General features: G+C 45.2%; 1 protein-coding gene across 3 annotated transcripts in view; it reads right to left on the bottom strand.

The window, feature by feature from the left end:
• Positions 1-23,308, bottom strand: part of CACNA1S (calcium voltage-gated channel subunit alpha1 S) — a 3,469,037-nt gene that overhangs the window by 1,268,581 nt on the left and 2,177,148 nt on the right. For all 3 annotated transcript variants that reach the window (XM_044076603.1, XM_044076604.1, XM_044076605.1), the window contains one exon: positions 2,987-3,070. In XM_044076603.1, coding sequence (XP_043932538.1) covers positions 2,987-3,070 — 84 coding nt within the window. The remainder of the gene's footprint in view (positions 1-2,986; positions 3,071-23,308) is intronic.

Below are 23,308 nucleotides of genomic sequence, written 5' to 3'. Positions count from 1 at the left end.
AGAAAGGTTTTCAGAACACGACCAGAAGCAGAAGCTCTGGAAGAAGACTCAGCAACATTATACATACACTTTAAAATATGTTTAGTCACCTGACAGCTGTCACCGAAGTACTTAATTATTTCTTTATACCATGAGAAGGAAGATTAATCATTAATTTTAGCATATTCTCAAAAGATAACAGTAGAAAATTTAATATACGAACTTACTAGGTCGATAAATATGCTGAAAATGAAAGTACTGGAAGAATACATTTTCTTGCCCAATATATGCATTGCTTTCCGATCCTTTGTCAGACGGAATAAGGTTAGTAGCAGAAACTTGCTTAGAAGCTGCAGTTTTGGAAAGAGAAATAACTGATGGATCTGCTTTAGGATTACAAAATAGGTAGTTGTGTGTTTGGGATACCTTATATAACTGAAACAGATGGCTGAATGTCAGATAAAGTAGCAGCAGTGAGAATAATATTCTTTAAAGCAAGCAAGACAGGAGGGATAGTGACAGCTTTTGGCATCTGTAACTTTAGCAAATCATAATACATTTCCAGTGTCATAGGTTTTTTCATTTTGATCCCAGTGAAAGACCTCTTTCAAATTAAATAATCTGCCAGAAACACATATCTGCTGAGATACTTTCCTCAGAATCAGAGTCATCAGAATGGAAGAAATTCCTGACACACAATCATTGCCATGTAATGTCTGCTGTTCTGACTGAATACCCGTATCAGAAAAAGGAAACATTTTTTCATTTAGTGCCTGAAGAATTTGTAAACAAGAAAAGGCAAAAGTAAGTTCCTCTGCAAATCCCAATAAATCAGCCCTGTCCATGGAAACAGCGACAGGAGTTTGGGCAGTTTTCTAACTAAGCAGACTTTTACTGAAAAGTGACTGACCCTTACCAGACATACCAGTCCCAGCTTCAACATCCACATTCCTGCTAGGCAAAGACCTTTCACCAACCCCCCCCCTTCCCCTGACCCCAACAAAAGTGGCTCTCCCTTGCCCAACAAAGGCACCCTGTCAGATACAAAGGATGTGGCTATCTTCCAGTCTTTGGTAGCTGCATGTGCTACACCAAGAGGACTGGGCAAAACATGACTGGTCTAAGGAACAACAAATAGCCACAGCACAGTGACCCACCAGAGGGTGAGGCATAAATGAAGTTGGTTTGACCATGAAAGACTTCTTAACAATCTTCTTCTTCTGGACAGGGGAAGTTATGACTGCAGAAACCATAGGTAACTCCATAGTCAACCCAAGAAAGGGATGTTGAAAGTGGGACATGCAACCTAAGCAATTTGGTAAAATTTAAGGTATGGAACGAGTGGTTCTGCGTTAAGTAAACCACTGAAAGTCCCCCACAAGTACTGTATCCTGTCCCAAATACACTAACAATGCAGAAAATAAAAATGTTTTAGCGCAAATGTTCAGTTTTCCTCAGAAAAAGTTCACACAAGCATTTATATAAGCACTCCCTTCGAATGCTCTCCCAGTCCAACTACAATAAGTTGCCTAGCAAAAAAAATAAATAAATTCTGACAGAAAACACATTATTTTTCTTCATAAAGTAACAAAATAATGAAAGAATTTCCCCAACAGCAGACTTATCGGCTGACCCTTGTGGGATTGCTAGCCAAGAGATAGTCTTGCAGGTCCTGCTAAAAGTGTTCTGAAGATTTCCGTGCTCCAGTTGAACTTTTATTGGAACTCTGAGCTCTTGACATTTGGAGCACATAAAAGGTGCCCAAAGTTTTGTAAAGATGGCCTTTTGTAGGGATAAGACCCCTGTAAATTAGGCTACTGCAATGGTGTTCTCTGTATTGAATATTGCTTAGTTACCTTGATTGGGTCACACTATAAGAGGATCTAAACCAACTTTATAATAGTGCTCCCTACCACATGGTCTGACTGATGACTAAGATGTAAATGTTCTTTGCAAAAACAGATTTTTTTTTATATCAAGGTCCTCCCATAGGAAGATGACATTTACTAAGTTAATTAGTGATTCCTTCCTGATGATGTTTATCAGAACTCTAGCTTGGTCCTTCTGTAGAATTGGAACTGTAAAGCACAGAGCAGAAAAAACATCACAACCAACCAACTGAAAGCCCACAGATTTACTTAATGAAATTAAATACCATACCGCATCAGTAAAACTGAATTGTTGGTTCTGCCTACATCATTACTGTCTGCAACGTATCTTGGAGACATATTGCATAATAGCATGATTGCATCCCTAATAACTGACATTCTACATCCTCTCAGTAAAGACATTGTAACTTTGTCAAGTTGAATCCTAGGGAGAATATCCCTCAACCTTCTTAACATGTAATCTCTTATCATTAGTATTTGGATAGTGGCATTTATGTTATCCTTATATGGGTTATTCCTAGTGGAATAAATGCCAGATAGATTGCATAATTCAAATCAACCACACCATTAGACCCACCACCTAATGCCTTTCTGCATTTTTTTTTTAAGTCTGAATAATCTCAGCCTTAGAGTCCAGTTCCACAATCTCATGCCATGACATTTTATTTTTTGATACTACTCCATTTAAGCTCAAGTTATTGGAAGAACTGCCAGTAATGTGTGATTTATTTAACATGCCCGTGGAGATATTTAAGAACCATGGTAGTAAAAGGCCTAAGGCTAGCATACTTCAGTCATAGCCGGCCTTAGGCATATGCCAACTAAGCGGCAGCCTAGGTCGCTGCTGTAGCAGTGGTGCTTTTCCTGTATTTATTTGGTGTAGGGAGACTAGAATGGGGGCACCGGGTAGTGTGGGTGGTGCACCATGTAGCCCTTTTGCCTAGGGCACCAGTTGGCCTAAGGCCGCTCCTGACTTCAGTTCTGGATAGTTGTTTATTTATAAAAATGCAGGAAGGCAGAGGCATTTCAAATCAAAAACATAAATGTTGCAACTTTTCATATTAAAACATGCACCAATACCATAAAATATATTTAAATCAAAATCAGTCAATACTCACATCAATTTCACTCAGGATGACATCAATAATGCTGCCAATGACGATAAGGAAATCAAAGACATTCCAGGGATCTCCAAAGTAATCCTAAAGAAAGAAAATTTGTAAGGTGAATGGAAAGATTAAGTAGTGGGGAGTACTGGTACATTTGTAAAGTCAACACTTTGTAATGCACATATGTAGAATGAAGTAACATAGTATGCTAGTAACACTGTTGCCACAGCTTCTTCCACATCAGCAAACAGTTCGACAGCAGCGGAGCTCCTTCACCATATCATCAAACAGATCGACAGCAGCTCAGCTCCTCCATCATATCAGCAAATAGCTCAAAAGCAGCTCAGCTCCACCACCATACCAGCAAGTAGCTCAGCTCCTCCACCATACCGGCAAACAGCTCGACAGTAGCTCAGATCCTCCATCATATCAGCAAACAGCTCAACAGCAGCTCAGCTCCACCACCATACAAGCAAGTACCTCAGCTCCTTCACCATACCGGCAAACAGATCGACAGCAGCTCAGCTCCTCCACCGTACCAGCAAACAGCTCGACAGTAGCTCAGCTCCTCCACCATACCAGCAAACAGCTCTACAGCAGATCAGCTCCTCCACCAAACAGCTTGACAGCAGCTCAGCTCCCCACCACACCAGCAAACAGCTCGACAGGACCTCAGCTCAAATATTTTAAAATAAATAACAGCACTGCTTTGACATGCACTGCATTTGTACCAGGTAAAAAAATAAGCATTGTTTATGCACTCAGTTATGATCTATAAGTGCACACACTCTAATGCCTTGCCTATGGAAATTGCTATGAACTTACAACATCCAAGAGCCATGTAGAGTTCTGTAGCTTTCTTTTATTTTAAATAAGTTTTGGTGCTCAGTTTCAATGGCATTAGCTCTTGGAGGCTAGACTGCTGTCCCTCCAGTCCTACATGTTCTGAGAGCTGGGCTGCAATCCCCCCACCATCAGCCGGCAAGTGAGGAAGATTTTTTTTTTTTTTAATATAGTTTATTTGTTTTCATTGCAGATGATACTAGAGAGACTGAAGTGCTTGTAAGCATATCCACCCACAACTTTTCTGCCTTACCCTAATTGTAAGGGTGGTTGTTTCTTAAGAAACACAGGTTGCAATGTTGTATAATCAGGAAGTGAAATTGTAGTTCAGTAAAGACATGCTCGCAGTTGTTGCTCATTTAGTTTTACCTTTGCTGGCTGTTTGCGTCCCATGGGTTACTATGCAGTGTTGACTTTGATATTGTTGGGAAGGTTTGAAATGCTAAGGCCCAGTACTCCATGCTTGTAAGGTCTGCACAGTAGCTAAAACATTATATCACTTGTTTAACCATCTACCGACTGTTAAGAAATTATGTAAGGGTACATTTTACCCGCAACAAGATTTAGCTATGTACTAGAAATACACAAAATTAATGAGAAGTTATGTACTTACCATAACGTTCCATGTTAGTTGCCTTCTTCTCGCCTTCTTTCTTGCTGGTTGGGTTCGGAGCTGAACCTCGGCTCCGACTCGGCCTATTACTAAAGCTCGAGAGCTATTTTTCACCGGCTCGAGGCTATGCTATGTCCCATAATGCTAGGCGTCATATACCCGGATCTCGTTTGATAGCTAACATTATGGACATACATGTCCCACCACAATAGAGAAAATATTTATCTAAACATATGTATATATACATATATCCTCTTCTACATATATCTCTTACAAGAGCTACCAAAAGGGAGCAAGAGAGCTAGTGAGGAGATAGTTCTGGTGACAAAAATCATCTCACAGGATACTCTAGGTCTTTCCAGGCTAAGGGGATGGAGGGTGGGACGCAAGAAAGAAGGCGAGAAGAAGACAACTAACATGGAACGTTATGGTAAGTACATAACTTCTCAATGTTAAGTTGTCAATCTCGCCTTCATTCTTGCTGGATGGGACAGCGTCCCTAGCACCTTAGTCCTGGGTGGCTCAGTGGAACAGAGTCTTGAGTACGGTGGAACCAAAATCAGCCCAACTTCTAGAGGCCATGTCCAGTTTGTAATGAGAAATGAAGGTATGAGGAGAGGCCCATGTGGCCGCTGCACAAATGGAATCCATTGGCAACCTTGCCTGAAAGGCTACTGAAGAAGTTGGTGCGCTGGTTGAATGAGCTCTAGGCTTAGTAGGGAGCTCTTTATGCCTCAATTGATAAATTAACATAATAAGAGAAGTCAACCATCTGGACAAGGTTACTTTGGAAACTGGGAGGTCTTGCTTCCCTTCCGTGTAAGACAGGAAGAGCTGGTCTGATTTCCTCATCTGCTTAGTTTTATCCAGGTAGAAACGTAATTGACGGTGAACATCCAAACAATGTAACTTTCGTTCAGTTCTATCGGTATAATTTGGGAAGAAGACTGGAAGATCGATGGTCTGATTCAGATTTTTCTCAGAGAGTACTTTGGGTAAAAATGAAGGATTAGTTCTAAGTGAGACTCTATCTTTGTGAAAAACAAGGTAAGGAGGGTGAACACAAAGTGCTTGAAGTTCCGACACCCTTCTTGCTGAGGTGATAGCTACTAAGAAGAGTGTTTTCCACGAGAGGAATTTTAACAAACAGGAAACCACTGGCTCAAAAGGAGGGAGAATTAAGGACGACAGTACCAAGTTTAGGTCCCACGGTGGGGGAGGATCTTTTACCGGGGGCCAAAGTAAGAGAGTTCCTTTTAGAAAGGCTTTGCAAAGCTTGTGGGACATAATGCTAGTCTCTGACAAGCCAACATGGAAATTTGCAATAGCCGCCAGCTGGACTCTGACGGTGGCTGAGGAAGAGCCCATTTGAAAAAGTTCTGCCAAAAACTCAAGAACTGTTTGGACAGGAGCTGTAAAGGGGTCCACTTGTTTTTGCCCTGCCCAAACAGAGAAACGCTTCCATTTGCTAGCATAAGTCTTTCTAGTAGTAGACTTGTGAGAAGCGAGGATAATGTCACGAACTGACTGAGAGATTAAAGGAAACCTGGCTAAGGTTGGAAGTGGAGCAACCAAGCTGTGAGGTTGAGAGATCAAAGGGATTGATGCAGCCCGCCCAACTGATGGGTCAGAAGATCTGGCGCTGGGTCCAGATGCCAGGGCTGTTTCAGTAGATGACGTTGCAGGAACGGAAACCAAATTTGTCGAGGCCAGTAAGGGGCAATGAGGATCATTCTGGATCTCAAGGCAGTTGCTTTCTGGACTAACTGAGTAATTAAGGGAAAGGGGGGAAAGGCATACAGAAGACCCCGGGGCCAATCATGGACTAGGGCTTCTCTGGGGGGGGAGACTTGGGAGAGGGAAGAGTGTGAAGAAGAAGTCTTGACACTTGCTGTTTTGAGGGGTTGCAAAAAGGTCGCAGCAAGGCTGACCCCACCTTCTGAATATTTTTTCCGCTACTAGCTGGTTGAGAGACCACTCGTAGGGCATGAGAATGGCCCTGCTCAGTCTGTCCGCTATAACGTTGGACTTCCCGGGAATATGCTTTGCTACCAGAAATGGTTGAGAAGAGATTGCTCACTGCCAAAGCCTGAGTGCTTCTCGACATAGGGGGTAGGACCTGGTTCAGCGCCTGCTTGTAGATGTAGCACACTACAGACATACTGTCTGTCTGAACCGCAATAATCATGGAGGGTAGAGAGTCCTGAAGGGCTTGCAACGCTAAAAGTACCACTCTCATTTCCAAGACATTTATGTGCTGGTGGCATTCGAAGGGTTGCCAAGTGCCCTGGACTGTCCTGCCCTGAAAATGCCTCCCCAACCGATCAGGGTGGCATCCGTTGTCACAGTGGCAACAGGAGGAGGAAGAATAACAGGTCTGCCCTGGAGTACCTGAGGGGAGACCATCCACCAAGAGAGGTGTCTTTTGCAGGACTGAGTGATTAGAATGCTGTGTGACTTGGGGAGCTGCTGAAAGGACCACTGGGAAAACAGCATCTACTGCAGGATCCGCATATGAAAATGAGATAGTGGGAGTAAAGTGATTGCTGCTGCCATGAGACCAAGTGTTTTTAGTACAAATCTGGCTTGGACCCTGCTCTCCTGTAGTAGAATCTGAACATGGCTGCGAATGTCTGAAACTCTTTGTGTAGGCAGTTTTGCTGACAGCTCCACCGTGTTTAAAATGGCACCTATGAAGGTAATAGACTGACAAGGCGACAAGGCAGACTTTTCGAAATTTATAGAGATGCCTAGTGCATTGCACGTTTGTACAGTGTAATCTCTGGATTGGAGTAGTTGGTGCCTGGTGGTGGCAGTAAGGAGCCAGTCGTCTAAATACGGAAACACCTGGAATCCTTGTCATCTCAGGTGAGCCGCAACCACTGCCATGCATTTGGTAAACACCCTGGGGGCTGTGGTGAAGCCAAAGGGCAGGGCACTGAATTGGTAGTGACTGCCTCCCAGCCGGAAGCGGAGAAACCTTCTGGAGCGCCTGTTCATCTTGATATGGTAGTATGCATCCTGAAGGTCTATAGAGCACATTCAATTGTCCTGACCCAGAAAGGGTAGAATGGACTGTAGCGTGACCATCTGGAACTTCGTTCTTTGAACTGACTTGTTCAGCCTGCTGAGATCCAAAATAGGTCTCCAGTCCCCTGTCTTTTCTGGTACCAAAAAGAACTTGGAGTAGATTCCGGATCCTTGCTGGACTGCTGGGACTGGCTGGATGGCCCTTTTTCTTAGCAGCTTTGAAATTTCTAGTGCTGCTTGATCTCTCAGACCGGGTGGAACATCTGGAAGGGGCCCTTTTGCCTGATGTGGGGTGGGAATAAAGGGAATTTTGTAACCCTTGGATATGATCAACCGTACCCATTTGTCTGGCGAGAGGGAATGCCAGGCTTCTGGGTACAATGATAGTCTTCCCCCGACTGCCTCCGAAGGCGGACAGTCGGGCAGCTCCTCAGGGGTGCTGAAAGGGTTTGTCAGAGAAAGGTTCTCTGCTACCCTGATTTTGCGGACCCCCCCCCTGCCCCTAGCGTGACGCCTATTATTGTTCCCTCCTCTGCCTCTGGAGGGAAGCTCACCACGTGCATCAGGCAGTACTCCCTGGGGTTTTCGGAACCACATTTTTCCACCCTTTTGACCCTTAGGGTATGGTCTAGAAGGGGTGGAAAAACGGACTCCCATGGCAGAGAGAGTCTTGCCTTCCTGCTCGCACCTGGTCAATGTATCCTTCACTTGAGGTCCAAACAAAGCAGAACTGTCAAAGGGGGTGTTAGTGAAGGACGCCTTGAAGGGGTCAGCAAAGTTGCAAAGTCGCATCCAGGCATGTCTCCTTAGAGCAACGCCCGTGCCTGCAGCCCTACTTGCTCCATCGGCAGCATAAGAAATGAGCTGCATGGAGGAGTTTACAATAGAGTTCAGGGTCCCCAGCTGGGAGTTGGTCTTCTCCTGAGACCCCGCAGCTGATGGGTCCTGTAAGGTATCACCTAGTTCTTTGAGAAGGTCTCTCTGAAGACGGGTAAAATGGCACAAATAATTCAGCAAACGCATGGTGAAGGTTGCTGAAGAAAACATCCGCTTGCCGTACCTATCCATAGTCCTAGATTCCTTATTAGGAGGATGGACAGGAACTGAAGGGTCAGCCAACTCCTTCTTAGTGGCCGCCGCCACCACCATGGCATCAACGGGGACCCCCTTAGTGAGAAACTGCTTGTCCGAAGGGGCTGTTATAAATTTAGTGGGCCTCCGTGGAGTTGGTTCCATAGTATCCGGAGCCATCCACGCCTTCCGAGCCACCACCTCCATGAGTGGGTCGAAAGGCGGGGACACCCAGGAGGTGGAAGGGCGAGAACCGAACGCATCCAGGTACACTGACTCGTCCTCGGAAGGGTTGAGGGCAGACCAGTTCCCCCTCTGTCTAAGGATCTCTAGAATGTCAGAAAATGAGACATCCTCAGAAGGGGACCTTGGGGACCCTTCCGAATCATCCAGGTCGGTGTCAGATGTCACTGACTCCGGGGAGCCACATACTTCCTCTTACATGTCCTCTTCCGAGGGGGCTCCCCCACAGGATCAGGGGAGGCCTCAGAAGAGGAGGATATGCCCAATGAGGCAACCTGGAGCATTGGTTCTCCACGCTTGGGTTCGGGAGGATAGGCAGAGGCCGAAGCAGGCTCCATGGAAGGAAGGGCCGATGGGCTGACCATGGCACCGGCATAGGAGCCAGCACGTTCCTCATGACCTCAAAGGCACCCCTATCAGGCAGAGAAGAGGGACCCAGCTCCGAAGAGATGAGAGCTCCTCCCGGCACCGAGAGGGATGGCTCCGAGCCGATGTCGGGGCCAAACTCACCTGCGCCGATGCTCCAAGAGGGAGAACGGGGTCGGACAAGGGTCCGATGCCACTCACCCACTCGGAACAGACGAGGGAGTCCCGGCGCCCGGATCCCTCCAAGGACGGAGCCAATGAAGGGATCAGAGCCGACAAAGGAACCGATAAGATTGGAATCGGTTCCGACGCCCCCATGGTACCAACCCCGATGGCCTCCGGCTCCGAAGTTGAAGGAATAGTCAGAGGAGGAACTGGAGCAGGTGTTGGGGAAGCCGCTGTCTGTTGAGACGGGCTATGCAATAACTGGGCGACCACCTGCAACTTCAAAAGCCTAATGACTACCCTCTCGAGGTCGTGGTGCGAAAGCCTGGAAGATCAAGAGGAGTGAGACCTATGGCTCCGCTCCGACAGCAAAGGGGACTTCGGAGCCGACCTGACTGACTCCAATGAAGGAGATCGGGAACGCTTTTGGCTTGGAGACGGCTCCGACACCAAGGTCGGAGCTGACTGAGGCCTCGACGCATCGGTTCCAGCCGGAACCGATGAGGCAGAAGAAGGTCTGCTCAGCGCCGGCTCCGGACCTGGAGCCGATGGTTTGGCGGGCTTAGAAGGTTTTCCTGACAGAGGCTTGGTAGGAAAACCTTCGGGCTTTAATAAGCTTTAATAAGCCCCTTAGAATGAGCTTATTTCTGCGTTCCTGCAGGACTCTTGGGCTAAAAGCATGACAGATGGAACAAGAGTCCTGCAGTTGCAGAGGGCCCAAACAATACACACAAGAAGTGTGACCGTCTGTCAGAGACATCTTCTGACAGCACAAGTCACACTTCTTGAATCCCGATATCTTGGTATCCTTAGACATGATACCACTGGAATGGGACAAAAAAGGTCTAGCCAAGTATGCTGACACAACCGAGACACACACAACACTCGAAAAGACACTCTCACAGAAAAAATTAAGTTTACTACAGTAAACAAAACAAAATTTCACACACACACACACACACACACACACACACACACACACACACACACACACACACACTAAATGGAACCTATACAAAAAATTACTACAAAAAGGGGGGGGGCTAACCCCTTAAGGGTGGAAAGAGTAAGGAAAACTATTAATAAAGGAGGGGAAGACTATTCGAGAGACTACTAACACTACTAGGAAAAAACTCAGGGGAAAAAAACTATCAAAAACTAACTATAAATATCAAAAAATCTTAAATGCTACCGGGAGCCGGTGAAAACGCAACCTCGTAGCTGAAGCAGCAAACGAGATCTGGGTATATGACACCTAGCATTATGGGACATAGTATAGCCTCGAGCCGGTGAAAAATAGCTCTCGAGCTTTAGTAATAGGCTGAGTCAGAGCCGAGGTTCGGCTCCGAACCCATCCAGCAAGAATGAAGGCGAGATTGACAACTTAACATTAATTGTTAATTGAATTGTTAATGGCTTGTGGGAAAAGTATGTTCGCTGTTGGCCTCTGGTTGTGGGAAGTTTCAGTATTTGCTATTCTCCAGTCGAGAGAATTTATGGTTCGCTCCATCCTTTTTACAAGCTTTTTGAGTAAGCATTAGCTGCATGGTTTCATGTTGGATCAACGCTGATGTTCTTACATTATATTTGGTGCCTGTTTATTGATATATGTCTAACTTTCATTACCGTGAATGTGTTTGTCTTGGATTGCTGCAGGGGTTTGGTGTACTAACGGTTGCTAATCAACTGCTTTCAGCCCGTGGGTATTTTCCAGTGCTGAATATACATAATGGTTAACTAAAGCCTATCACTATTTCTTGACAAGTATCAAACAGTGGACAAGTGGAGAAGTGGTGTTTATTTATATCAGCTGCCTTTCCTTGTGTTTCACGACCCTTTTTTTTGGATTATTTGTGGTTTTATCTGATTGCACTGGTGATTACCAAACTACGTTTGAAGTGGAGAAGTGGAGCCAATTTGCATCAGTTTGTATTGCGGTCTATTAAATAACTAAAAAGTGGAGAAGTTGAACTCATCTGCATTGGCTAGTTTCATATTCAGCTTGTGACGTACCTCTGGATTAGTTACGGCTTGTGGAACTGCATATGGCTAGCCACACAATTTAATTTTTTGTGTTGGTAGTCTGTTTAATATTTCATGGCCAGGACATTATTGCTACATCTTTTTACAGGCCAAGTGACATCATGGTTTGCAAGCATTTTTTTTGTTATGGACTTTTGGGTTCATCTATATCGTCCGTTACAGGATTCATGAACGATCACAATCTAGTGGAACTTACAGCAAGCGCCTTTGTGGTGCTGTATTGAACATTCTATTTTATACTATGCAGTGTTGACTTTCTTTTTTACTTTTGAATAACATGATATTGTGGCAGTAAAGTTTACTATTGACATTTGGGGGTTGATCTATACTATTTATTATAGTATTCATGAGTGGCAGTGACTTGTCTATTTTCAAATTAATATTTTGTCTAATTAGTTTATATGTTCAAAAAAATGTTTTTTTGGTGTTCATAAGATTTATTTATGTAGTTTTATGGTTAGTAAGAACTGTTTTTTCTGACATACTGTTTGATAAGTTTTTCATTCCCACTGCTGCCCAGTCATTTATTCAGGGTTTAATTAACACTACTTTCATCCAAATACATGACACAAATTAGAAGTTATGTACTCACCATAACGTTCCATCTGAGTAGGTGTATTCATTTGTCTGCAACCTGTGGGTTATGGATCCGATATCGGATCCGAACCGGCATGGTTTTCCAGCTATGGATCCGAGCTCTCAGCTCCTCCCCTCACCCATAATGCCCTGCTCTCCCTACATGACCTCAGATCGAGTTTGCCATAAATAAAAATACCCTAGAAAGGGTAACACGTAATATGCAGGAAACTGACAAGGCCAGGGGGATAGGAGGGCGGGATGGTTGCAGACAAATGAATACACCTACTCAGATGGAACGTTATGGTGAGTACATAACTTCTAAATCTGAAGTAGGAGATTCATTTGTCTGCAACCTGTGGGACAGAGTCCCCAGCTACCTGAATCTTGGGCGGCCGTCATGGAAGGATATTCCGGAGCACCGCGGAGCCAAAGGATGCTCTACCTCTAGATGTAATATCCAACTTGTAGTGGGAAATAAAGGTATGAGATGAAGCCCAAGTGGCTGCTGAACAAATATCATCCAGAGGAATCCTAGCTTTAAAGGCCGCTGAGGTAGAGACTGACTGGGTTGAATGGGCATGTACTCCCTCCGGTGCGGGCCTCCCAGAAGCTTGATAAGCCAATAAGATGCACTGCAAAATCCAGCGTGATAAGGAGACTTTGGAAATTGGTTTAGCCAAATTGAATTTAGCAAAGGAAATAAACAACTGGTCGGATTGCCTATGACCAGCTGTCCTGTTCAGATAAAATCGAAGTTGCCTGTGAACATCTAAGGAATGTAGCTTGTATTCACCTTTGTTTTGATATTTAGGAAAGAAAACAGGGAGGTTAATGGATTGATTAATATTTGCTTCAGAAGCTACCTTAGGAAGAAAGGACGGTTTGGTCCTGAGGTATACACGGTCCGGATGAAAGACCAAGTAAGGAGGCTTGATGGATAAGTCTTGAAGTTCTGAAACTCTCTTGGCCGAGGTAATGGCTACTAAAAAGGCCGTCTTGAAAGACAAAAATTTCAGATCTACCGTGGCCGCAGGTTCGAAGGGGGGAGCGGTCAAGGCCTGAAGAACCAAAGAAAGGTCCCAAGGAGGAACCACTTGCTTTACAAGGGGTCTAAGGAGAAAAGTACCTTTTAGGAAGATCTTACACAATTTGGCAGACATCAGTGGACTGGAGTCATGACCAATATGATAGTGAGAAATTGCCGCAAGTTGCACTTTGACCATGGAACTGCTGGCACCATCATTAAAAAGAGTGGTTAGGAAGTCAAGCACCAGAGGAAGGGGAACTGTGAAGGGGTCTAGACCTTGCCGCTCCGCCCAAATGGAGAACCGTTTCCACTTGCTGCGGTAAACTTTCCTGGTAGATGGTTTATGAGCCGCTACCAGGATGGCCTTAACGGGAGACGAAATACCGGGAGTCCTGATTAGGAGTGGAACTGGAGCAGCCAAGCAGTTAGCTTCAGGTTGTCCAGATTCGGGGTTGATAGATGGGATGGGTGAAATATCAGATCCGGAATGGGATCTAGAATCCAAGGTGGATTCACTGAGTGAGACCTTAGGAAAGGGAACCAGATCTGTCGAGGCCAGAATGGGGCAATGAGAATCATTCTGCACCTCAACCAAGAGGCTTTCTGAAGAACTTGGAGCATCAGAGGCAAAGGGGGGTAAGCGTAAAGAAGACCGGGGGGCCAAGCATGCACCAGAGCGTCTCTTGGGGTATCTCCGGGAGGAGGGATTAGAGCGAAAAAACTGTCGCACTTGGTGTTTGAGGGAGACGCAAAAAGATCGCAACAAGGAGTTCCCCACCGTGCGAAGATGCGTTTCGCTACTTGAGCATTGAGAGACCACTCGTAAGGGGAGAGAATGGAGCGACTGAGCTTGTCCGCAAGGATTTTGGACCGACCCGGAATATGCGTTGCGATGAGAAAGCGGTTGGTGGAGATTGCCCATTCCCACACTCTCATGGCTTCTCAACAAAGAGGGTAAGACCTGGTTCCCCCCTGTTTGTTGATGTACCAGACGACAAGACATGTTGTCCGACTGAATTGCAATAGTTCCCAAGGGAAGAAAGGTCTGTAGTGCTTGCAACGCTAAGAGCACTGCTCTCATCTCTAGAACATTGATATGCAGTAAGGTCTCTGAATCGTTCCACGTGCCTTGGACCGTCCGGCCTGCAAAATGCCCCCCCCACCCGAGGCAGGAGGCGTCCGTGGTCACCGTGGCGAGAGGGGGAGAAGCACAAAAGGGGCGGCCTCCGTGGAGATCTTGTGAGTGGAGCCACCACAGGAGGGACCGCTTGCAAGCCTTGCTGATCGCAATGGGATGATGCATAGGAAGAGCAAGATAAGACCACTGAACTAGGAGTGTCCATTGAAGGACCCGCATATTGAACCTGGCGAGAGGAAGAAGAGCTATCGCTGCTGCCATGGACCCTAGAGCCCTCAGGACCAATTCCGCCGGAACTGAGCTGGAGTGCAGGATGGCCTGCACCTGGAGCTGTAGATTCTGAACTCTGTCCGCAGTGAGGAAGGCTCTTAACTGTCTCGTGTCTAACTTGGCACCTATAAAATCTATGAATTGCGTAGGGGCTAGGTTGGACTTTTCTGCATTTATTGTGATGCCCAGGCGGGGAGCTAGATGGAGAAAGGAATCTCGCGCCAATAACAGTAGATGCCTTGTTGGGGCGGTGAGGAGCCAGTCGTCCAGGTATGGGAAGACCTGTACCCCCTGAAGCCTCAGGTGGGCCGCTACCACTGCTAATACTTTGGTGAACACCCTAGGGGCTGTGGTGAGACCAAAGGGAAGGACCCTGAATTGGTAGTGACTGGCTCCCAGCCGGAAGCAAAGAAACCTCCTGGAGCGTCTGTCCATTAGAATGTGGTAGTATGCATCCTTGAGGTCTATAGAGCACATCCAGTGATTTTCTCCCAGAAGGGGGAGAATGGACTGCAAGGTAACCATTCGGAACTTCTCCTTGGGAACTGCCAGGTTTAAGAGTGACAGGTCTAATATTAGTCTTAGGTCCCCCATCTTTTTTGGCACTAAAAAGAACCTGGAGTAGAACCCTGATCCGATCTGGTCTGGGGGGACGGGCTGGATGGCTCTTTTCTTCAGCAGATGGCCAATTTCTGCCAAAGCGGCCTCCCACTGACCGGGTGGAACGTCGGGGAGGGACTTCAATTTTGGGATGTGATGAAATGGAATGAGGTATCCTCTGGATATGATGCGGAGGACCCAGCGGTCTGATGTTATGGACTCCCATGCCACTAGGTGCTCCGAGAAACATCCCCCGACTGCCTCCAGAGTGGAGCAGCCGGGCAACCCTTCAGGGCTGCTGTGCGGGCCGTTCAGAGAAAGGTTCTCTGGACCCGAATTTCCTGGGAGCCCCTCTGCCCCTGGGGCGGCGTCCTCCTTGTCCTCCTCTGCCACGGAAGGACTGGTTGTCCGGAGCGGGTTGGGACTGCTGCGACTTCCGGAACCACATATTCTTTTGGCCCTTTTGGTTCCTAGAATAGGACCTCTGGGGCACAGAGAAGCGGATTCCGACGGCAGACAGCGTCTTCCCGTCCTTCTCGCTCTGGGTCAAAGTATCGCGAACAGTTTTGCCAAAAAGGGCAGAACCATCGAAGGGAGCGTTCGCGAATGACGCCTTGAAGGGCTCCGTGAAATCGCAATGGCAGAGCCAGGCCTGACGTCTAGTAACTAGGCCTACCCCTGCAGCTCTAGCGGCTCCCTCCATAGCATGGGACAGTAACCACATAGAGGAATTAGTCACGGACCTGAGAGTGGCCATACGGGTGGAGTGCAACAGTTTGTCCTCCTCCGACATGGACTCTGGGGGGGATGCAGCGTATTCCTTGATAAGATCGCGCTGCATCCTGATCACATGTGCCAAGTAGTTTAGCGCCTACACTGAAAAGGTCGCTGAACTAAACATTCGCTTCCTCAAGCGGTCCATCATCCGAGACTCCTTGCTCGGAGGATGGACTGAGGGACTCTCCTGGGCAAGTTCCCTCTTGGTGGCTGCAGCTGTCAACATGGCATCTACCGGAGGCCCCTTGCTCCAGTGGGCAAGGTCTGCCGGGGGACTAAGGATGCGGTCTGGCCTTTTGGGGATTGGCTCCACGGTGTCCGGTTCCTTCCACGCCCTGGTGGTAATTAGGTCCACCAGGGGGTCGGCAGGAGGGGACACCCAAGAGGTAGATGGGCCCGCTTCAAATGCCTCCAAGAATACGGACTCGTCCGAGGAAGACTTGGGGGCAGACCCCCCCCCCCTTATGCAAAGCATTTCCATGATGTCTCCAAAGGAGACAACCTCGGGGGGTGATCTTGGGGAGCCTTCCCCTTCCTCCAAATCCGTGTCTTCTGTGAGAGACTCGGGGGAGTCTATGTGCCTCCTTTTACACGTATGCTTGCGAGGTGCATCCTCAGGGGGACTGTCTGAGGAACCCTCGCAAGCGGTGTCCTGTTCCAATGGAACAGCTTGGGGCAATGGAGCGGGCTGTGCCAGTGGCTGGATGGTGGAAGCCTGACCCAGTGCAGATGGAGCGCGGGACGGAGCCGAAGCAAGTGCCGGGGGTCCGGAAACCCTCAACAGGGCCCTCTCCACTACATCAAAAGCCGAGGGGGAGCCAACCTCGACCAAAGGATCCGACAATCGGCTCCCTCTCCGATCCGAAGAGTGGATCGGAGCCGGCACCAAGGCATTCGGATCCGAGGGGGCAGTGCGCTCCGACACCGACGGCGCCGAAGGAACACTAATCCCCCCGGATCCGAAGCTCGGATCCAGGCTCCGAGAGGTCGGATCCGAAGCACTCGAGGGCAGGGTCAGATCCGAAGTACCTAGTACTATCGGCGCCGACCCACCCCTGGCTCCGAAGCTGCTCGGCTCCAATCGCTCCGAACCCGGGTAGCGGGTCGGAGAAGGAGCTATAGGTTTGAAAAAAGGGGTCGAGCTCCCCCCCAGAGGGGGGGGAGGCAGGAGCACTCCCATCTGCATCTGGGCCTGGATGAACCTTCTCATCATCCGGTCCAGATCAGCGTCAGATAAACTATATGTAGATCTCGACGAGGCTACCGAGGTAGGCCTTGAGTGCCTCCTCGATAGCCTCGACGGAGATCGGGTCTCCTCCTCCTCAGGTCCCGGTGAGAAGCATACTGGAGACCGGAGCCGAGGAGGGGGAGAGACGGCAGACAAGGAGGCCGGAGGAGAAGCCCGCTTGGCAGGCGGGGCCGAAACAGAGGTCTCGGCCCGCCGCTTATGGTGCTTCTCTCTCCGGTCCTTTTTTCTTGCTTCCCTCTCCTCCAAACCACTAGAGGGAGGCTGAGTCCCAGGTGGAGGAAGGGGAGCAGGAGAGGAGGGAACCGAGGACATGGTACCCCCTGAAGGAGCGGTAGCCGAAGCCGTGTCCGGGGGCAGAAGTCCCGCCAGGACCAGCTTCGACCTCCGCTCCTTCAATGCCCTGGGGTTGAACCCTGCACAAATGGAACATCCAGAAGTGAGGTGTTCAACCCCAAGGCATCGAACGCACTGAGTGTGGCCATCAGCAGGGGAAAGCTTATGGCCACACTCGGAGCACTTCGAAAAGAAACCCTTAGGGGCTTCAGACATTCTAAGGTTTTTTTTTTTTTTTTTTTTTTAATAATAAGTGCTAACTAGCCACAAAACACAGGCCCAAACACACACTACGCACCAGCGAGGGGAGGGATAAATAAAAGTTATAAAAGTTATTAAAAAACTTTAAATTTTAAACTTAAAAGATAGGGAACCTAACACTTCCACACAAAACTGACTAAAATTTTACATTTTAACGCTTGTAAATACAAGAAAAGACACTTAGCTGAAGAGCTCTAAAATCCAGTCTGGTCACCAGCGCGGCAAACTAGATCTGAGGTCATGTAGGGAGAGCAGGGCATTATGGGTGAGGGGAGGAGCTGAGAGCTCGGATCCATAGCTGGAAAACCATGCCGGTTCGGATCCGATATCGGATCCATAACCCACAGGTTGCAGACAAATGAATCTCCTACTTCAGATCCATGATTTTCTTCCTTACAGCTTTCCTACTAACCTACATTACATCCTCACACACATACAAACCACTACCCCACAGCACCTACCATACAGCACATACCTTCACACCTACAAAAGCCCACATAAGCTTCCCAATAGCCCCCTCTTTATTTAATAACAATGCAACATTACTTATACACAACAAGTACTTTCCACTATCTCACACTAGAAAAATATCATGCAAACTCCACATAGACATTTTACAATCAGACTTTGTCTATTATTAAAGAAATACCTCCTTACCTCTGGAGATATTCACCCAAATCCAGGGCCAGGCAACATTATACCCCCAAACCAACACACAGCAGATCTACTTATCATTAATTTTAACTGTCGCAGTGTATCAAACAAATTCCCCCACTTACGCGCATTCATAACCCCCAACTCCCCTGACGTTCTAACCATGACAGAGACCTGGCTAAAACCCAGCACATAGAATGAGGAAATCCTCCCTCCAGGATATAATATCCTAAGACTAGCTAGGATAAAAAAGAAGGGGGGGGGGCATTGCAATTGTCTATAAAAATACACTTACTATACAACCTCTACTAACTCCTCTACCAAAATTTAATACTGCTGAGATCATGGGCTCTGTGCTACAGCTTAATAAGAAAAAGAGTATCAATATTCTTTGTGCGTATATCCCTCCAGGTAATAACTCTCCAATAATTGAGGAGATTCTTCAATGGGTAAATGACAACCTCCCACAAGAGACTATTCTACTAGGAGACCTAAACACTGATTGGCTAGCCTGCAATTCTAAAAAACCCATTAACCACATCAACCTATACGGATTCTCTCAACTCATTCAAGAACCTACTAGAGTAGATAAAAAGTCCCAAAAGGAATCTATACTAGATTAGACATTAGTAAACTACCCAGAACAAAACTACCAAACAGGTTGTCTGCCAAATGGACTTAGCGACCCCCTCCCAACTTTCCTCCTACAAAAATGTATTAACATACCCAAACCTACAGTCTATAGGCAAGTCTGAAATGATCACAATGTTAACCCTCTAGAACTCAACACTATATTAAAAAAATGTAACTGGGAACCACTGCGCACCCTTGACTTGGACCAAGCAGTGGACTATTTTAATAATTCTCTCACTAAGATCCTAGACCTAATAGCCCCCATAAGAACAATTAGAGCTAAACTTCACTATGCTCCATGGCTTAGTAAGTTCACTAGAGCCCTATTAAAGTCCAGAGATAAGGCATGGAAAACCTGGAAGAAAGACAACACAAATCTTAACAAATCTATCAACGACTTAGGAATCAGGTCAAACAACAGGCAACGCATGATAAACAGAACTACTACCTAAGCATCCAAAACAAATACTCCAACAACCCTCGAAAGTTCTGGCATGCAATTTACTCCCTACTAAAACCGGGTAAAACCACCACACCAGCTCCCACCTCAACCTCCACAAACACAGATAGCGATATAGCCTCCAAATTCAACCAGCACTTTACTGAATCCATTAAATCTCTATCTACTCAACTATCCAAAAATAGCTACTCATCCATGCCAAAAACGAAAACCAAAGTTCACTGGACGAAAAACTCAGTAGGAAAAACCACTTTAATACAAACAGCAGAGCTTTCGGATACAATCCTTCATCAATACTAAAATTACAAAAGTCCTTACTCTTTAAATACAGGTCCAAACAGGTCATATGACCAGCAGCCAAAGAATCATATGACCTGAGTAAATGTGTATAAAGAAATACAAAAGTATATATTTTTATAAAAACATATAAAAAATATAAAAAACATATATATATATATATATATATATATATATATATATATGTATGTGTAAATATTACTAAAAATGTATATATGTTACTAAAAATGTATATATCATAATCTAGACCTACTGAGCTTAACCAAAACCGGTTTGAGGCTCACCATACTATTTAAGCCAGGGGCAGAGTCACTGGCAAGCCTCAAGATCCACTCAAATTCCTTAATTTCCAGATTATTATTTACATCTCCACCTCTAGGGGAAGGCTGGACGGAATCTATTGCTCTGAATTTAAAAAGGTGCTGCTGTCCACACTCCAACATGTGCCTATATAGTGCATTCCTCTCAATACATCTCCTAATCTCAGATTTGTGTTCTGTGATCCTTTCCTTTAGCTTACGTGTAGTTTTACCTACATAGAATGACTTGCAAGCTACACACGTAGCTAAATAAACTACATGTGTTGTTACACAAGTTGCTGATGTATTAAACCTAAAAGTCATCCTATTTACAGGATGTTCAAATGTATCATTCTCACCACTAACAATATCCTCACAACAGGAACAATTATGGCATTTACGTCTGCCAGAACTAACAAATAGAGGTTTAATATTAGTATTAGGAAAATCCTTATAACATAAAGAGCTCTTCAGAGTTCTCATATTTTTATATGCAAAGTAAGGTCTATTACCTAGTAATACCTTCAAATCATTAGACGCCATTAAGATTAACCAATTATTAGATATAATCTGTCTAATATAAGGTGTTCTCATACTAAAAGAGGTCACATACCTAACTGCTGTTTTCTCTAAGCTACTAGGAGATGTTTCCCCTACATTTATGATATCAAGAAGGAACGTCGGCCTAAGGACCGTCTGTCTATCCTCTAACACTTTCCTTTTTTCGTCAAGCAGCAAGGAACTATCATATCCACTAAAGGCAAAGTCTGCTAGCATCTCATCTAGCTGTATTCCGAAGCAATGATCATCAGTATTGAGTCTACTCAATCTACATAACTGAGACCTCACAGTACTCCTAAAGATATGTGGTGCATGCATGCTGCTGGAGTGAGTATACCTGCCCGCACAAACATCTTTCCTATGTAAATTAGTATGTATAAGTCCCTCATTAAGTATCAGATTAACATCCAAAAAGGTGATATTAGTATCCGAATAACACATTTTAAACTTTAGAAAAGAAGATGCTGAATTTAAATAGATCATAAATCTATTCAAATCCTCCAGTGTGCCTTCCCAAAGCAAAAAACAATCATCTACAAACCGCTGGAAAAACTTAATATTATGTCTAAATGGATTCATGTCACTAAACATATATTTTCTTTCCCATTGGTAAAGTACCAGGTTGGCATAGGTGTTGGCTACAGAGGTACCCATAGCCACACCTGTAAGCTGGAGATACAAAGAATCATCAAAAAAGAAGACGTTGTTTTTCAATATGACATCCATGAGACTACACATATTCTCAATTTTACCAAAATCAGGACTAAAATGTGATACTAAAAATTCCCTTAGTAGGTCAATACTGACATCAATCGGAATGACCGTAAAGAGCAAGACAATATCCAATGTAACCAAATAGTGTCTCTTAGCAGCCAAATGTACCTTCCCTGCACTATACCACACCCTTAACTTTTGCAAAAAATCAATAGTATCCCGTAGGACAGAATCACAATCATTGAGATGTGGTTGGAGCTGCCCATGTAAATAGATGGATATGGGCTCAGTCACCCAACCTGCTCCTGAGACAATAGGTCTCATAGGTGGATCTGTCATAGATTTGTGAATTTTGGGAATGCCATAAAGTTGTGGGGTAACAGGACAAGGAACAGTCAAATAGTTAAACAAATCTATGTCTATATCACCATGCAATTGCAATTCATAAATGACCATGTTCACATATGTAATACATTTTTTTACATCTGTACAGGTAATGCATCTAAATGCAGCAGCATCCATAGGCAAGGAAGACATAGCCGACATGTATTTAACCCTCTCCATAAGCATTGGTAGGAGAGACCAACACCCCCTTGGCAGGGAAGCAGACATCTGCGGCTAATGATGGTGTCCCAAACACTGCAGGGAAGAAATCCCAACAAACAACTATTAATTTTTCTAGTAAGCGGTTCCTGCTGGAACAAACGGAGATTATTAAGGAGCGACCAATGAATTCGAGGGAATCACCTGCTACGCGTGTTGGAGTTTCAAATAAAAGGAAATTAGATAGCCCTTTAGGTGTGGGCAAAGTCAGCCGAAAATTAACAGAGGTACGTTAAATTTGTCAAATTTTGAGCTACAGGAAGCTCATTATTCAGTTCTTTCCAAAGGACTTAATTTTATACCCTCACGTGGGGATGATCTGGTATCAGCCATGACAGACTTAAAGAAGTTCACTAGATTGCTGAACCTAAAGTTATTGTTTGGTGATACTCCGGCATTAGAGGGAAGCTATAAACGTTTGAGTACTTTTATACCGGTTAATGTACCAGTGGTAAAGGCATTCCATGATCTGTGTGAGATTCAAATTAGACATTTGTACAGTGGTACTGTTAGAAATAGTAATAAATGTTTTAATTTGACATTTGACGAATTTAAAGCATTTAAGAATTTGCAGTCTTGTCAAGACATTGTGATTAAACAAGCGGATAAGGGGGGAGTAGTGGTGCTTATGGAGAGGGTTAAATACATGTCGGCTATGTCTTCCTTGCTTATGGATGCTGCTGCATTTAGATGCATTACCTGTACAGATGTAAAAAAATGTATTACATATGTGAACATGGTCATTTATGAATTGCAATTGCATGGTGATATAGATATAGATTTGTTTAACTATTTGACTGTTCCTTGTCCTGTTACCCCACAACTTTATGGCATTCCCAAAATTCACAAATCTATGACAGATCCACCTATGAGACCTATTGTCTCAGGAGCAGGTTGGGTGACTGAGCCCATATCCATCTATTTACATGGGCAGCTCCAACCACATCTCAATGATTGTGATTCTGTCCTATGGGATACTATTGATTTTTTTGCAAAATCCGATTGATGTCGGTATTGACCTACTAAGGGAATTTTTAGTATCACGTTCTAGTCCTGATTTTGGTAAAATTGAGAATATGTGTAGTCTCATGGATGTCATACTGAAAAACAATGTCTTCTTTTTTGATGATTCTTTGTATCTCCAGCTTACAGGTGTGGCTTTGGGTACCTCCGTAGCCAACACCTATGCCAACCTGGTACTTTACCAATGAGAAAGAAAATATATGTTTAGTGACATGAATCCATTTAGACATAATATTAAGTTTTTCCAGCGGTTTGTAGATGATTGTTTTTGCTTTGGGAAGGCACACTGGAGGATTTGAATAGATTTATGATCTATTTAAATTCAGCATCTTCTTTTCTAAAGTTTAAAATGTGTTATTCGGATACTAATATCACCTTTTTGGATGTTTATCTGATACTTAATGAGGGACTTATACATACTAATTTACATAGGAAAGATGTTTGTGCGGGCAGGTATACTCACTCCAGCAGCATGCATG

The sequence above is a fragment of the Protopterus annectens genome, chromosome 7.part0 (assembly GCF_019279795.1).
Source record: "Protopterus annectens isolate FY-2018-M chromosome 7.part0, PAN1.0, whole genome shotgun sequence".
Classification (NCBI taxonomy): Eukaryota; Metazoa; Chordata; order Ceratodontiformes; family Protopteridae; genus Protopterus; species Protopterus annectens.
Note: the sequence above shows the minus strand (reverse complement) of the source record. Positions and strands in the feature narration are given on the sequence as shown.